Consider the following 17,193-nt stretch of genomic DNA (forward strand, 5'->3'; position numbering starts at 1 on the left):
GGAATGTCACTTCGCTGGGGGGGAAGGAGCCTGAGCTTGTGCGGGAGGTTGAGAGGTACCGGCTAGAGATAGTCGGGCTCACCTCCACGCACAGCTTGGGCTCTGGAACCCAGCTCCTCGAGAGGGGCTGGACTTTCCACTTCTCTGGAGTCGCCCATGGTGAGCGGCGGCGGGCTGGTGTGGGCTTCCTTATAGCTCCCCAGCTCAGCCGCCATGTGTTGGAGTTTACCCCAGTGAACGAGAGGGTCGCCTCTCTGCGCCTTCGGATTGGGGAGAGGGCTCTTGCTGTTGTTTGTGCCTACGGGCCAAATAGCAGTATAGAGTATCCGGCCTTCTTGGAGTCCCTGGGAGAGGTACTGAGGGGTGCTCAGACTGGGGACTCCATTGTGCTACTGGGGGACTTCAATGCTCACGTGGGCGATGACAGTGACACCTGGAGGGGCGTGGTTGGGAGGAACGGCCTCCCCGATCTGAACCCGAGTGGTGTTTTGTTATTGGACTTCTGTGCTAGTCACGGTTTGTCCATAACGAACACCATGTTCGAGCATAGGGGTGTCCATAAGTGCACGTGGCACCAGGACACCTTAGGTCGGAGGTCGATGATCGACTTTGTAGTCGTGTCATCTGATCTCCGACCCTATGTCTTGGACACTCGGGTGAAGAGAGGGGCTGAGTTGTCAACTGATCACCACCTGGTGGTGAGTTGGATCCGCTGGCGGAGGAGGAAGCTGGACAGACCTGGCAGGCCCAAACGTATGGTGAGGGTCTGCTGGGAACGTCTGGCCGAGCACTCTGTTGGGGAGGTCTTTAACTCCCACCTCCGGGAGAGCTTTTCCCAGCTTCCGAGGGAGGCGGGGGACATTGAGTCTGAGTGGACCATGTTCTCTACCTCCGTTGTGGACGCAGCTGTTCGGAGCTGTGGCCGCAAGGTCTCCGGTGCCTGTCGTGGCGGCAATCCCCGAACCCGGTGGTGGACACCGGAAGTAAGGGATGCCGTCAAGCTGAAGAAGGAGTCCTATCGGGCCATGTTGACCTCCGGGACTCCTGAGGCAGCCGACGGGTATCGGCAGGCCAGGCGTGCTGCAGCTCGGGCAGTTGTGGAGGCAAAAACTCGGAACTGGGAGGAGTTCGGGGAGGCCATGGAGAAGGACTATCGGTCGGCCTCGAAGAAATTCTGGCAAACCGTCCGGCGCCTCAGGAGGGGGAAGCAGTACTCTGCCAACACTGTTTACAGTGCGGGTGGGGAGCTGTTGACCTCGACTGGGGACATTGTCGGGCGGTGGAAGGAATACTTTGAGGATCTCCTCAATCCCACCGTCATGTCTTCCACTGAGGAGACTGAGGCTGATGACTCAGAGGTGGACTCGTCCATTACCCAAGCCGAAGTCACTGAGGTGGTTTGCAAGCTCCTCGGTGGCAAGGCACCGGGGGTGGATGAGATCCGCCCTGAGTATCTCAAGTCTCTGGATGTTGTGGGGCTGTCTTGGTTGACACGCCTCTGCAACATCGCGTGGCGGTCGGGGACAGTGCCTCTGGAGTGGCAGACTGGGGTGGTGGTCCCTCTTTTTAAGAAAGGGGACCGGAGAGTGTGCTCCAATTATAGGGGAATCACACTTCTCAGCCTCCCAGGGAAAGTTTACTCCAGGGTACTGGAGAGGAGAATTCGACCGATAGTCGAACCTCGGATCCAGGAGGAACAATGCGGTTTTCGTCCTGGTCGCGGAACACTGGACCAGCTCTATACCCTTCATAGGGTGCTCGAGGGTTCATGGGAGTTTGCCCAACCAGTCCACATGTGCTTTGTGGATCTGGAGAAGGCATTCGACCGTGTCCCCCGTGGTATTCTGTGGGGGGTGCTTCGGGAGTATGGGGTTCGGGGCTCTTTGCTAAGGGCTGTCCGGTCCCTGTACGAACGGAGCAGGAGTCTGGTTCGCATTGCCGGCAGTAAGTCAGACCTGTTCCCAGTGCATGTTGGACTCCGTCAGGGCTGCCCTTTGTCACCGGTTCTGTTCATAATTTTTATGGACAGAATTTCTAGGCGCAGCCAGGGGCCGGAAGGAATCCTGTTTGGGAACCACAGGATTTCATCTCTGCTTTTTGCGGATGATGTTGTCCTGTTGGCTTCTTCAAACCAGGACCTTCAGCATGCACTGGGGCGGTTTGCAGTCGAGTGTGAAGCGGCTGGGATGAGAATCAGCACCTCCAAGTCCGAGGCCATGGTTCTCGACCGGAAAAGGGTGGCTTGCCCTCTCCAGGTTGGTGGAGAAGTCCTGCCTCAAGTGGAGGAGTTTAAGTATCTCGGGATCTTGTTCACGAGTGAGGGAAGGATGGAGCGTGAGATCGACAGGCGGATCGGTGCAGCCTCCGCAGTGATGCGGTCGCTTTACCGGTCCGTCGTGGTGAAGAAGGAGCTGAGCCAAAAGGCGAAGCTCTCAATTTACCGGTCGATCTACGTTCCGACTCTCACCTATGGTCATGAGCTTTGGGTAATGACAGAAAGAACAAGATCGCGGATACAAGCGGCTGAAATGAGTTTCCTTCGCAGGGTGGCTGGGCGCTCCCTTAGAGATAGGGTGAGAAGCACAGTCACTCGGGAGGAGCTCGGAGTAGAGCCGCTGCTCCTCCACATCGAGAGGAACCAGCTGAGGTGGCTCGGGCATCTTTTTCGGATGCCTCCTGGACGCCTCCCTGGGGAGGTGTTCCAGGCATGTCCCCCCGGGAGGAGGCCCCGGGGAAGACCCAGGACACGCTGGAGGGACTATGTCTCTCGGCTGGCCTGGGAACGCCTCGGTGTTCTTCCCGAGGAGCTGGCCGAGGTGTCTGGGGAAAGGGAAGTTTGGGCTTCCATGCTTAGACTGCTGCCTCCGCGACCCGGTCCTGGATAAGCGGAAGAAGACGAGACGAGATATTGGCTGGCTTTTTTTCGTGGTCTATCATATATTCCATTCAGCTACTCGTCTTTGACTCGTTCAGTATCATGCTCACTGAATGGAATATATCTGATGGACCACTCAACACCAGCCAATATTATTTAATTATTACATCTAGTGGTGAAAAATGAGAACTGCAACAAACGCTAATAGACATCCACATAGGCAAGATTTTGGCCCAATCCCAATTCTAATTTCTACCCCTACCCCTCCCCCTTCCCCTCCCCCTTCCCCTTGGCCCTTCCCCTTGAAACTGAGCTACAAGGGATAGGGCTTGAAATTCAACCCTTACGTATTGGGATAGCCCTTCAACGATCGCATACGTCATCGCGTACCTCCGTCAGCGTTTACGTTAGCAAAACGCGACCAAATGCGTCATTGGCTGCGACCAGCCGCTACAGTCAGAGCCAGAGGCAGAAATCTCTGCTGGCAGGGTGTGATTTGTTAACTAACACCACTGAATGGGATATCTTTGGCGCTTCGTGCACCACATCCGACAGAATGAGGTGTCAGAACACTCATGTAAACAATAAAAGCGAGAATAACAGAACAAAACGTACGCAGTCAAGCAACTGAAAACAATACTCACTCCCAAAGCTTTTTAGCAGCAGCTTGGATTTCAGAAATCGCTGCTCATTCTCAGCTCGAAAGCAAATCAAGCGGCATGTTTCCTCTGGATAACAACTTAAAACACGTAAATAATGGAGAAAATACATTTATGACAATCTTTCGCCGCGGGAACCGCCATCTTTCTGAAATCCGCATGAAATCTCGCTGAAATCCGCATGGCATTGTGGGAAATCACTCAAACCCCTTCGTTCGGAGTCAGCTCCAGGAAAATCTCCGTTTGGAGGGGTACAGAAGCCCTACCCCTTTCCCTACCCCTCCGCGTTAACTGGGATTGGGATACCCCTACCCCTTCACGTGAACGCGCAAAATGGAGGGGAAGGGCCAAGGGGTTGGTCCAAGGGGTGAAATGGGATTCGGCCTTTTCCTGCCCCATGCTTGCTTTGTGTACATTTTTCATTTGAGGAGAAGGAGCATACAGGACAGTTAATGACATGGTTGCCAGATTGAGCTAGTTAAACACAGTCTGCAGCTGCTCAGATCTTGTTTTATATCAAGTAATCTGAATAAAATTTTAATACATTTCCACCAAATGGCAAAATGTAAATGCAGAACATATGTCTTTGATTCACAGAACCTTTACTGTTGTATAAGATGTCTTGCAAAGATACGGGGAAGTGAAAAAAATGGATTATGGAGTGGAGAAAGTCTGGATGTCAGAAATACTTGTTTCTCATGCAAAGGTTGTGTTTTGTTTTCAGATGTAGTCATGCTGGAAATCTTGCCAAATCCTGACAAATCTGGTTGATTTATATTACCTCAACACAGTTGAAAAAATTGGCAGTCCAAAATAGTCCGAAATGAGCTGCTAGAGTGTACGCTGGATGACTGTATGTTGTTGATTCTCAACAGCCAACAGTGAGTTTACTATAAAAAATTAAATAGATGTAGTTGACTTGCGCTATAGGCTACCTATAGCGCAACTGTGATAGCTTCTTGACTTAATTTAGTTTGAGGTTATATGGTTATTAATAGTGGCTTTCTATATCAATTTTAATGCAATATTAAGAAAATAGACTATTTCTAGAGTATAGCTTTGACTGACTAGCATCCCGTCCAGGTTGTATTCCTGCCTTGCTCTTATCCTTGGATATGCTCAATCATGGACACCACGTCCTCCAGGCTAAAGAGGAGAGGGATCAATGCACGACTCAAAAGCCAGCATCTGTGATGGTATGAGGGGGCGTTAGTGCACATGACATGAGTAGCTTGTACATCTGGGAAGGCGTCATTAATGCTGAATGATATATACAGGTTTTGGAGCAACATGCTGCCATCCAGATGATGTCTTTTTCAGGGAAGGCCTTCCTTCTTTCAATAAGATAATGATAAACCACTTTCTGCACATATTACAACTGCATGGCTCCATAATAAGAGAGTCTGGGTATTAAACTGGCCTGCTGCAGTCTAGACCTGTCCCCCATTTAAAACATTTGGCGCATTATGAAGCGCAAAATACAAGGGAGACTCTGAACTGTTGAGCAACTGAAATTGTATATCATGCAAGAATGGGACACTGTTTCTCTTTCAAAACTACACCACTTGTTCTCCTCAGTTCCCAAATGTTTACAGAGTGTTATTAAAAGTAGAGATGATGCAACAAAGTGGTAAACATGCCCCTGTCCCAACTTTTCTGAAAATAACAAATACATTGTTATTCAATTGTCATTGAATTTGCTGACATCAAATTCAAAATGAGCTTATATTTTTCAAAAAAAAAAAATCTCAGTTTCAACATTTGATATATTGTCTTTCAGGGTGAGCACTGGCGCTCATCACTCTCGTCATTGAAGAACATAATTCATCAGTGACAAAGAGAAAATTACTAGCAGTCGTCACACTGACGAATGTATTTGTCATCATTATCAGAAGTCATCTTTTATAGAAATCCCCCCGTTTGCCAAAATCCAACCCCAGTGAAGAGACGGTGGGAAGCCAGAGTGTAAACAATGAGCATGTGCTTGTGACCAATAAAAATCAACTACACATAATGAACAAACGAGCGCCAAGCTTTTGACCAATCACAGTGTCTCTCTTAATCGGTGCGGTGTGGGGGTGTAATTATCGCTGCACGAGTCAAACAATGGCACAGTCTGAGCTGGCAGAGTTTTTTGGGCGGGGCTTCTTGAAACACTGAAGATGATTTAAAGGCTGAAGAGGCACACTCAGAGGGGCACACTCAGAGCCCCTCCCGTCCCTGAGCACATCAGACAGCGACAGTAATATAGGAGTCGGTAAAAAAACACAACCGGAGCCCCTCCCGTCCCTGAGCACATCAGGCAGCGACAGTAATACAGGGGTCAGTAAAAAACGCACTCAGAGCCCCGACCATCCCCGAGCACGTCGGACAGCATCGATAATACAGGGACCAGTAAAAAACACTCAGAGCCCCTCCTGTCCCTGAGCACATCGGACAGCATCAATAATACAGGGGTCAGTAAAACATGCCAAAGTGAAAAGCTGTCAGCCGAAAAGCGAGTGAAGGGAGCTCTGTTTCAGGGGGCGTGGCATGTTGAGTTCCTGTGTTGAATGTATGATGAAAATTGCAGTGTCATTCTGTGTTCGGTTTGTAAATCGACGGGAAATTCGGATTCCTTCACTGTCGTTTGTTCCCAGATTCTTCTCGACTTTGTTTAATTGTAAATCCAGTGTTGTGTTGAAGTAAAAGGCTAAAGGGAGTCCGAATACCTCTTTAGAATAATTCCCTGCTAAAATAACCTTCAGGAAGCTCAAACTAAAGAGGGTTATTTTAGCTTGATGGTGCACAGGGGCTCAAAGTCAACTCTTTCTTATTAGAGTCTGGAGTGGAGCCCAAATTTTATATGGAATGGAGAGACCTCGCTTTATCTGTACAAATATTTGAACTGTGCCAGTTTGGTTGGTATAAAACTGTATTAATTCCTCTTTGATAAGTCACTAACTAAGAAAAAATTCAGTTGTTGTTGTTATCGGTCTAGAAACATTACAAGGTGCATATTTATAGTAGGTTTTATTTCCCCCAAACCTGAAGTGCTGTATTATGTCATACACTATACTGAATATGGAACTTTAATTGAATAAGGCTTTGTAACTTTAGTTTAACAAAGGTTACTATAACCATAGGTAATCATATGAAGGTTTTATTTTTAATTCTAATCTAGTGTTTTGTCCTTAGAATGACTTTAGCCAAGAATACCATCCTTTACTTTCTCAAAAACAATCTCATCATATCCATCAAACAATTACACAGTCCAAGCCTCCCCTAAGCCCATCAGCAAACACACTGGCGTGTGGCCCCTGCTATTGTGTGTGTGTGTGTATTATTGTAGGGAGATATGAGCCTGTAACCTTGACCTCCTGCTGTTTATGATTTCACTACACTGTTCTTTGCACTGTACTCTCTGTAACATGGACCGACTGGATTCATTGTTTAAATAGGTTTAAAAATGTGTTAATTTTTTGAGAGTTTGTTTGTATGACCAACTTGTGTGTGTGTGTGCTTGACATTCACAGAAGGAGTTTTGACAGCCAGCAAGCTTACTCTGGTAAGCAATTAGCACCATATTATACAGAATATTGTTTTGACCACCAGTTCTTTATTAAATGCAGTGTGTATATATAGAGAATATTACACAGTGGCACGAAAATAGGAAGTTTACTTTGAGTGGTGAACCTATTCATGAGTGAGTGATGCGAACAAGTAAAATATTTTCAACATGAGAAGATAAACTTCATATCTTCGCACCACTGTGTAATGTTCTTTATATTATATGGACACGACCACAAAAAAAGTAAGTTAATCAAAAGAATTTTAATTTTGAACTGGTTCGCCATTTTGACAATGTGCATCCAGTCAGTGGGAAAACACCGGGAGTGACAATATCAGAGTGAAATATCGGTGATCATTTATACATACAGGACTCTTTTTTTTCGATGGAATAGAAACGTGTTCTATTCCCTTCTAGCAGGTTTCATTCATTTGGTTTGATAGCATGCAATATTGTTAGCATATCACTTATCCTACATGTATTACATCACTCTACCCAATGGAGAATGAGTGTTGAATATGATTTATGATATTGCACGGTTGTCAAGACAACATGGCATCACACATCAGAGACATAACTTCCGGGCTGGCGTGCGACTGTGACAATTTGTAAACAAACATGGGCGCCAGGTTTGCATCATTAAATACGGAAGATTTTGAAAGAATTTTGAAAGCGAAAGAGGCATTGAACACCCGAAAGGAATGTGTATGGATAATAATAATAATAATAATAATAATAATAATAATATTGGCTGGCTTTTTTTGTGGTCTATCAAATATATTCCATTCAGCTACTCGTCTTCAACTCATTCAGTATCATGCTCCCTGAATGGAATATATCTGATAGACCACGAAAAAAAGCCAGATAATATTATTATTTAAATATGTTACTCAGATCCGTGATGTATTTAGTAATGAAAAATGTGAGTTTTTCAACACGAGAAGATAAACTTCATATCTTCAAGCCAATGTGTGATTTTTCTTTTTATTATATTGACACATTTACAAACAAAGTCCCCAAATTTATCAAAACAATTCATCGACTTCCTCACGAGTGACAGAGATTTACAGTGGTGCTTGAAAGTTTGTGAACCCTTTAGAATTTTCTATATTTCTGCATAAATATGACCTAAAACATCATCAGATTTTCACACAAGTCCTAAAAGTAGATAAAGAGAATCCAGTTAAACAAATGAGACAAAAATATTATACTTGGTCATTTATTTATTGAGGAAAATGATCCAATATTACATATCTGTGAGTGGTAAAAGTATGTGAACCTCTAGGGTTATCAGTTAATTTGAAGGTGAAATTAGAGTCAGGTGTTTTCAATCAATGGGATGACAATCAGGTGAGTGGGCACCCTGTTTTATTTAAAGAACAGGGATCTATCAAGGTCTGAGCTTCACAACACATGTTTGTGGAAGTGTATCATGGCACAAACAAAGGAGATTTCTGAGGACCTCAGAAAAAGCATTGTTGATGCTCATCAGGCTGGAAAAGGTTACAAAACCATCTCTAAAGAGTTTGGAGTCCACCAATCCACAGTCAGACAGATTGTGTACAAATGGAGGAAATTCAAGACCATTGTTCCCCTCCCCAGGAGTGGTCGACCAACAAAGATCACTTCAAGAGCAAGGCGTGTAATAGTCGGCGAGGTCACAAAGGACCCCAGGGTAACTTCTAAGCAACTGAAGGCCTCTCTCACATTGGCTAACGTTAATGTTCATGAGTCTACCATCAGGAGAACACTGAACAACAATGGTGTGCATGGCAGGGTTGCAAGGAGAAAGCCACTGCTCTCCAAAAAGAACATTGCTGCTCGTCTGCAGTTTGCTAAAGATCACGTGGACAAGCCAGAAGGCTCTTGGAAGAATGTTTTATGGGTGTGTAACAGTTCGTGTAGGTGGGTGGAGCACAGAAGGATGGCAGGCCAGAACTGAGTTCACAAAACTCCTTTTTATTTAGCTTTTCAGCTTTTATATTACTCTCTCACACACTCAGACACACGCACACACATCAGTCGTCTGGTTGGGGAGAGAGCTCCCTCTGCTCTTGCTCTCTCTCCTTAAATAGGGCGCGGTCACTGGGGAAGGCACACAAACACATTAATTAACGTCAAGTCAAGTTTATTTGTATAGCGCTTTTAACAATAAACATTGTCGCAAAGCGGCTTTACAGAATTTTAATGACTTAAAACATGAGCTAATTTTATCCCTAATCTATCCCCAATGAGCAAGCCTGTGGCGACGGTGGCAAGGAAAAACTCCCTCAGACGACATGAGGAAGAAACCTCGAGAGGAACCAGACTCAAAAGGGAACCCATCCTTATTTGGGCAACAACAGACAGCCTGACTATAATATTAACAGTTTTAACATGAGGACAGTTTTGTTGATGTTATAGCTCTTCATTGATGGAAACTTGAGTGCAAAACTGTTCATGATAACTGCAGTCCTAAAGTTAGCAAGACAACTGTAGTCCTCAGCCATAAAAGCATTACTGTAAGAGTCCAGAGCATCCTCCAGGTATAACCCTCAACTATCCTCATGGGGCCGTCCTTCACAGGAGCAATGCGATAAAACTCTGACCAGACACAGGGCACCAGGATGGACCAAGCAGGCCCGAGGGGCAGAAGAGGCCAGCATCTCAATCTCAGGACCAACATGTAACTCAGAGGGACAGATTGGGGGGGGGGGGGGAGAGAGAGAGAAAGAAAACACATGTTAGGTATGCCCTAAAAATGACAAGTATTAAGTCTGTGTGGTAGGCTCACAGAGACAAAAGTCTTGACATCAGGCATAACACACAACAATGGCATGTTAATATGGTAAAAAATATATCATGACCTGCTCTGGCTGGATGCTTGATTGGGTGATGGGAGCACACTCCTCAGCAATGATGAGATGCAGATGGGACCCTTAGGGCTGGCCAAGACAATTCAGTTACATTTCACCGGGTCTGGGACATGCGACAGAACGTCCGACGGCCGATTCCCTGCAGGCCATGATAGCCAGTCAAGGTCTCCACCAAAAGATTTCCTGTTGACTCCTTGTAACTCAGAGGGACAGATTTGGGGGGGAGAAAACGCAGGTTGTTAGGTATGCCCAATGTCACCTGAATAAGTAGGAGCAGTATACATATTGCACCGAGTACAAGCAGGGACTCTGGCAACTAACTATGACAGCATAACTAAAAGGAGAGAGCCAGAAGGTAACACAGGCATGAGGGAGCCCTGGGACATAAAGCAGCAGCCACTACACCATCAACAAACTCGAGTGAGCAAGCGAGTGGGGACTGACAGCATCCATACATCCCAGTTTACCAAAACACTCTGTCTGAGGATCCTCCAGATCTACACCTTTACCTCATAAACACCATTAACAAAAGGCTTGACTAAACAGATATGTTTTCAGCCTAGATTTAAATGCTGAGACTGAGTCTGATTCCCGAACATTACTTGGAAGGCTGTTCCATAACTGTGGGGCTTTGTAAGAAAAGGCTCTGCCCCCTGATGTAGCCTTCACTATACGAGGTACCAGCAGATAGCCTGCACCTTTTGATCTAAGTAGGCGTGGAGGGTCATAGAGGAGCAGAAGCTCACTCAGGTACTGTGGTGCGAGACCATTCAGTGCTTTAAAGGTCAATAGTAGTATTTTATAATCAATAGGAAATTTGATTGGGAGCCAATGCAGTGTGGATAAGACAGGCGTGATGTGGTCATATTTTCTAGTTCTAGTAAGGACACTTGCTGCTGCATTTTGAACTAACTGGAGCTTATTTATGCAATTATTGGAACATCCAGACAGTAAGGCATTACAATAATCCAACCTGGAGGTAACGAAAGCATGGACTAGTTTTTCTGCGTCATGCAATAACATTAAATTTCTTATCTTTGCAATATTTCTGAGATGAAAGAAAGCTATCCGGGTGATGTTATCAATGTGAGTTTTGAATGAAAGACTGGGGTCAATAATCACTCCAAGGTCTTTTACTGCTGCACATGAAGAAACAGAAAGGCCATCCAGAGTCACTGTGTAATCAGAAAACTTACTTCTAGCTGTATGTGGTCCTAGCACAAGTACTTCAGTCTTGTCAGAGTTAAGCAGAAGGAAATTAATAAGCATCCAGTGTCTAATGTCCTTAACACATTCCTCAGGTGTAGTGATTCTGCCACTTACCTTCCCTGACTCCGCCCTCCGGTCACAGACCGATGCTTGACCACACCCCCACTGCCACATACCCCCACCGCCTGACTCAGGCCAGGCGGCTGTCCGGCCTGCAGCTGACTCCCCCCCCCCCCCCGACGGGAGAGGAAGTCCGCCATGACCATCTGCGCTCCCGGCCTGTGGATCAACTTGAAGTTAAAGGGTTGGAGTGCCAGATACCAACGGGTGATCCGCGCATTGGCATCCTTCATGCGGTGGAGCCACTGGAGGGGTGCGTGGTCCGAACAGAGGGTGAAAGGGCATCCCAGCAGGTAGTAACGGAGGGCGAGGACCGCCCACTTGATCACCAGGCACTCTTTCTCAATCGTGCTGTAGCACCCCTCACGCACCGACAGCTTGCGACTGATATACAGTACTGGGCGATCCTCCCCCTCCACCTCCTAGGGCAAAACAGCCCCCAGCCCACTGTCTGACGCATCCGTCTGTAACATAAAGGGGAGAGAAAAGTCAGGGGAGTGTAAAAGTGGCCCCCCACATAGTGCAGCCTTTACCTCAGAAAAAGCCCGCTGGTATTGCTCCGTCCACTGGACCGGATCTGGTGCCCCCTTTTTAGTCAGATCAGTCAGCGGGCTGGTGACGTCCAAATAATTAGGTATAAACCTACGAAAATAACCAGTCAGCCCCAGGAACTGTCTCACCCCCTTTTTGGTCTTGGGCCTTGGGCAGGCCGCAATTGCTGCCGTCTTGTTAATTTGGGGACGCACCTGCCCGTTGCCCAAGTGGAAGCCCAGATACCGTACTTCCACCCACCCAATCGCACACTTCTTTGGGTTGGCTGTGAGACCCGCTCGCCTCAGCGACCTAAGGACGGCCCTCAGATGTTGGAGGTGCCTCGGCCAGTCATTACTATAGATAATAATGTCGTCGAGGTAGGCGGCCGCATAGGTGGCGTGGAGGCGGAGGACCCTATCCATCAGCCGCTGAAACGTAGCGGGCGCCCCAAACAGCCCAAAAGGAAGTGTGACAAATTGGTGTAAGCCAAACGGTGTGGAAAAGGCCGTTTTTTTCTAGGGATAATGGAGTTAAGGGGATCTGCCAATAACCCTTTGTTAAATCCAGTGTCGAGTAAAAACGAGCCGTGCCTAGCCGATCGAGCAACTCATCAATACGAGGCATTGGGTACGCGTCGAATTTAGACACCGCGTTGACTTTTCTATAGTCTACACAGAACCGGACCGACCTGTTGGCCTTGGGTACCAAGACCACCGGGCTGCTCCAGTCACTGTGGGACTCCTCGACGATGCCCATTTCGAGCATGGCCTCGAGTTCTTCCCGAACCACTTTTTTCTTGTGCTCGGGTAACCTGTAAGGGCGGCTACGCACTACCACCCCTGGGGGCGTCTCAATGTGGTGCTCTATGAGGTTGGTGCGGCTGGGCAGGGGCGAGAACACGTCCGAAAACTCGTTCTGCAACTGGGCAACCTCCGCGAGTTGGGTCAGGGAGAGGTGGTCTCCACAGGGGACCGGAGAGGTACGTGATGCCAATGTTCCCTTTTGAACCTCTGGCCCCAGCTCCGCCTTCTCTGGAACCACCGACACCAACGCCACGGGGACCTCCTCGTTCCAGAGTTTGAGCACGTTGAGGTGGTAAATCTGTAGCGCCCCACCCCTATCCGTTCACCTCACCTCAGTCAACGTCCCCGACTCGCCGTGTGACCTCAAAGGGTCCTTGCCACTTGGTGACCAATTTGGAGCTCGATGTGGGCAACAGTACAAGTACTTTATCTCCCGGTGCGAACTCCCTAAGGGACGTACCCTTGTCGTACAGGCGGGTTTGTCGTTCTTGTGCCTGCCGCAGATTCTCCTGGGTTAGGTGCGTGAGTATGTGGAGTTTTGCGCGCAGGTCAATAACGTATTGGATTTCATTTTTACTTGGTGAAGGTCCCTCCTCCCAATTTTCCCGCAGCACATCTAGAATGCCACGCGGCTTACGCCCGTATAACAATTCAAACGGGGAGAACCCTGTGGAGGCTTGGGGGACCTCTCGCACTGCAAATAGCAAGGGTTCGAGCCATTAATCCCAATTACGTGCGTCCTCACTTACGAATTTTTTAATTATATTCTTGAGGGTGCGATCGAACCGTTCAACTAAACCATCCGTTTGTGGGTGATAAACACTGGTGCGGATCGGCTTAATATACCCAACAACCCATACAGTTCGTTCAGTGTACGTGACATAAACGAGGTGCCTTGGTCAGTCAGAATCTCTTTCGGGATTCCAACTCGGGAGATAATGCGGAAGAGTGCCTCCGCAATATTGCGTGCTGAGATATTGCGAAGAGGCACTGCTTCCGGGTATCGCGTTGCATAGTCCACCAGAACTAATATAAAGCAATACCCTCGTGTTGACCGATCTAATGGCCCGACGAGATCCATCCCAATTCTTTCGAACGGGATCTCGATTAACGACAGAGGGCGCAAAGGCGCTTTTGGAATGGCCGCTGGATTTATTAACTGGCATTCGCTGCATGCCGTACACCACCTACAGACATCGCCGCGAATCCCTGGCCAATAGAACCGGGCCATTATTCGGGCTAGTGTTTTATCCTGCCCTAAGTGTCCAGCCATGGGATTAAAGTGAGCCGCCTGGAATACCAATTCCCGGCGGCTCTTCGGAATTAAAAGCTGCGTGACTCGCTCTTTAGTTTGAGTCTCCTGCGTCACTCGGTATAATCTATCCTTCATAATTGCGAAGTAGGGGAAGGACGGGGTGGCGTTTGGCTGGAGTGTTTGACCATCGATTACTCTCACTTGGTCAAACGCATGCCGCAGAGTCTCGTCTCACGACTGCTCTAATGGAAAATCCGCGAGGGATTCCCCAACAGAGAGAGGAGGGGCCGGCGGCTCCTCACTCTGACGCGGAGCTGACGTAGACGGCTCTGTGACAACTGCTCCCGCCAATGCGACAACGGGACCTCCCCCTGTTAAACTATGGCAGGACCCACTCTTCACTAAGTGTGTCATTAAATCCCGGCCAATCAGTCCCCAAAATTATAGAGTGGGTAAGGCGAGGATTAACCACCGCCTTCACTATAAATTTTTCCCCTCGAAAAAGAATGTGGACTAACACTAAAGGGTAGTTGTGAACATCCCCGTGCACACACAGCACCTTCACCAATTGTGCTCCCCCCAATGCCTTGTCTTGCACCAGGCTTTGGTGGATTGAGGTCTGATTACAGCCAGAATCCACCAACGCCTGATATGTAGCCCCTTGGATACTCACCGGTGTGCGATACGCTCCGGCCCAATCGAGGGTGGCTCCTGGCGCGTCGGGGATCCAAACCACCGCGCCCACCTCCATTACCGAGCACTGCTGTTGGAGGTGGCCCGGCTCCCCGCAGCGCCAGCAAACCGGCCCGGGCTTCCTCTCTGCACTAGTGCTCTGGGGCTCACTCACCTGGGGGGGGGGAGAGACAGACACAGAAGGGAGAAACGGGAGGGCACCGCGGGTGCGGCGGGACGGCTGGGGTGGCGCCGGCCCCCATCTCCGCAGTGGGGGAATGGGGCGAGGATGAGACACAGGAGGAGGGGGGAGAGAGAGAGAGGAGAGAAGAGGTCATCTGCTGTCCTGCCATCGGGACAGCCGCCAGATGGTCCTCCGCCAGCTCGATTGCCTGATCCAGCGACGCCGGGCTGTGGCACTGGACCCACTCTGCGGTTCCTGCTGGTAAACGTGCGATGAACTGCTCCAGTACCACCTGGTCAATGAGTCCCTCGGCGTCACGGTTGTCGGCCCTCAACCACTGCCAGCAGATGTCCCGGAGTTGGTGGCCAAACGCGAACGGCCGGCCGACTTCCTCCAAGCGCAAAGCACGGAAGCGCTGACGTTGTTGCTCGGGGGTGCGCCCCACCCGCTGGAGGACGGCCCGCCGAAGGTCCGCGTAGGCCAGCCGGCGGTTGGCGGGAAGCTGTAGCGCGGCCATCTGCGCCTCTCCCGTTAGCAGGGGGAGGAGGCGCGCCGCGCGCTGTTCCACCGGCCACCCCGAGGTCTCTGCTACCTGCTCAAAGAGCGTGAGGAAGGCCTCGGGGTCGTCCTGCGGGCCCATCTTCGTGAGGGTGAGGGGGGAAGGGCCCGTGGCGGTGGAGATGGTGGACCCCACCGACGCAAGGAGGTGCCGGAACGCCCGACGATCTTCCTGTTGCGCCAGCACCAGGGCCTTGAACCGTTGTTCTTGCTCCTTTTGGAGGGCGAGCAGCGCCTGGTGCTGGCTCTGTTGGGCCGTGGTGAGGGCGTGGATCAGGTCTGCGAAGGGGGAGGACTCCATGGGGCTGTTCTCTTCTGTGCTTATCCCGGGTTTCGGCACCACTGTAACTGTTCGTGTAGTTGGGTGGAGCACAGAAGGACGGCAGGCCAGAACTGAGTTCACAAAACTCTTTTTATTTAGCTTTTCAGCTTTTATATTACTCTCTCACACACTCAGACACATGCACACACATCAGTCGTCTGGTTGAGGAGAGAGCTCCCTCTGCTCTTGCTCTCTCTCCTTAAATAGGGCGCGGTTACTGGGGAAGGCACACAAACACATTAATTAATGTCAGGTGTAGTGATTCTGCCACTTACCTTCCCTGACTCCGCCCTCCGGTCACAGACCGATGCTTGACCACGCCCCCGCTGCCACAGGGCGGATGAGACCAAAATAGAACGTTTTGGTTTAAATGAGAAGCGTTATGTTTGGAGAAAGGAAAACACTGCATTCCAGCATAAGAAGCTTATCCCATCTGTGAAACATGGTGGTGGTAGTATCATGGTTTGGGCCTGTTTTGCTGCATCTGGTCCAGTACGGCTTGCCATCATTGATGGAACAATGAATTTTGAATTATACCAGCGAATTCTAAAGGAAAATCTCAGGACATCTGTCTATGAACTGAATTTCAAGAGAAGGTGGGTCATGCAGCAAGACAACCCTAAGCACACAAGTTGTTCCACCAAAGAATGGGTAAAGAAGAATAAAGTGAATGTTTTGGAATGGCCAATAGAGGTCTGCGCGGGTCGGATTTTTCAGTCCCGCTCCTGCCCGCGCCCGCATTGTGCAGTCATGCTCCCGCCCGTGCCCGCAAAGAATTATGATTTTCAGTCCCGCTCCTGCCCGCGCCCACAAAAAAATTATGATTTTCATTCCCGCTCCCGCCCGCGCCTGCCATATTTTGTCCCGCTCCCACCCGCAAATCCCGCATGATGCAGACGTTCGCGTTATTTCTCAGGAAAGTTCTTGTCTTGACACAGCGTGATGGTGCCCCGCCCCCTACTTTGAGTGGATTTGAGCATAAATATCTACAGCTCACGTTCACGCTTGTTATTATTTACCTTGTTTCTGAATTCAGCATGTAGTGTCTCCTAATAATAATAATAATAATAATAATAATAATTAGTGCTGTCAAGCGATTAAAATATTTAATCGCGAATCGCACATTTTTATCACATGAGAAACCATTGTAATTCTCTGATCAGCATAAAAAAGTGAATGGGCTTGCTTTGTACCAATGGTGTTTTTTTTTTTTTTATTGCAAAGCAGAGCTAGCAAGAGGAGTGAACTTCACTCTTCTTCCACTTCACTCAGTGAAGTGATTTACTGCTTGAGTTAGTCTACAACTTTAATCAGAGAGACAGGTTACACAGTGACGGTAGGCTTGACATGCTTGATTATAATATAAAGTACACTATTATATTAACTTTAAGTTGTTCGTTGATAAATATTGCATTGAATCTGATCTTTACTGTTTCATCTCACTTAACACATTTCGTACTTTTACACTTTTTCTGCCTGTTGATGCGTCACGCTGTCCAATCAGAGGCAGCCAAATTTGCATATTACAGGAAGGATTTCTGGGATAGCATTGAGTTTACAGATGCTGTCTTCTTAAAACTGAATAAATATTTAAAAA

General features: G+C 48.4%; 2 protein-coding genes across 2 annotated transcripts in view; both read left to right on the forward strand.

Annotated features, from left to right (window-relative positions):
• The window catches only part of LOC132894679 (zinc finger protein 260-like), a 414,543-nt gene that overhangs the window by 188,765 nt on the left and 208,585 nt on the right, over positions 1–17,193 (forward strand). The window lies entirely within an intron of this gene.
• Positions 1–17,193, forward strand: part of si:ch211-63b16.4 (uncharacterized) — a 166,337-nt gene that overhangs the window by 87,502 nt on the left and 61,642 nt on the right. Inside the window, exon 10 of the mRNA XM_060932841.1 lies at positions 7,050–7,081. Coding sequence (XP_060788824.1) covers positions 7,050–7,081 — 32 coding nt within the window. The remainder of the gene's footprint in view (positions 1–7,049; positions 7,082–17,193) is intronic.

The sequence above is a fragment of the Neoarius graeffei genome, chromosome 11 (assembly GCF_027579695.1).
Source record: "Neoarius graeffei isolate fNeoGra1 chromosome 11, fNeoGra1.pri, whole genome shotgun sequence".
NCBI lineage: Eukaryota > Metazoa > Chordata > Actinopteri > Siluriformes > Ariidae > Neoarius > Neoarius graeffei.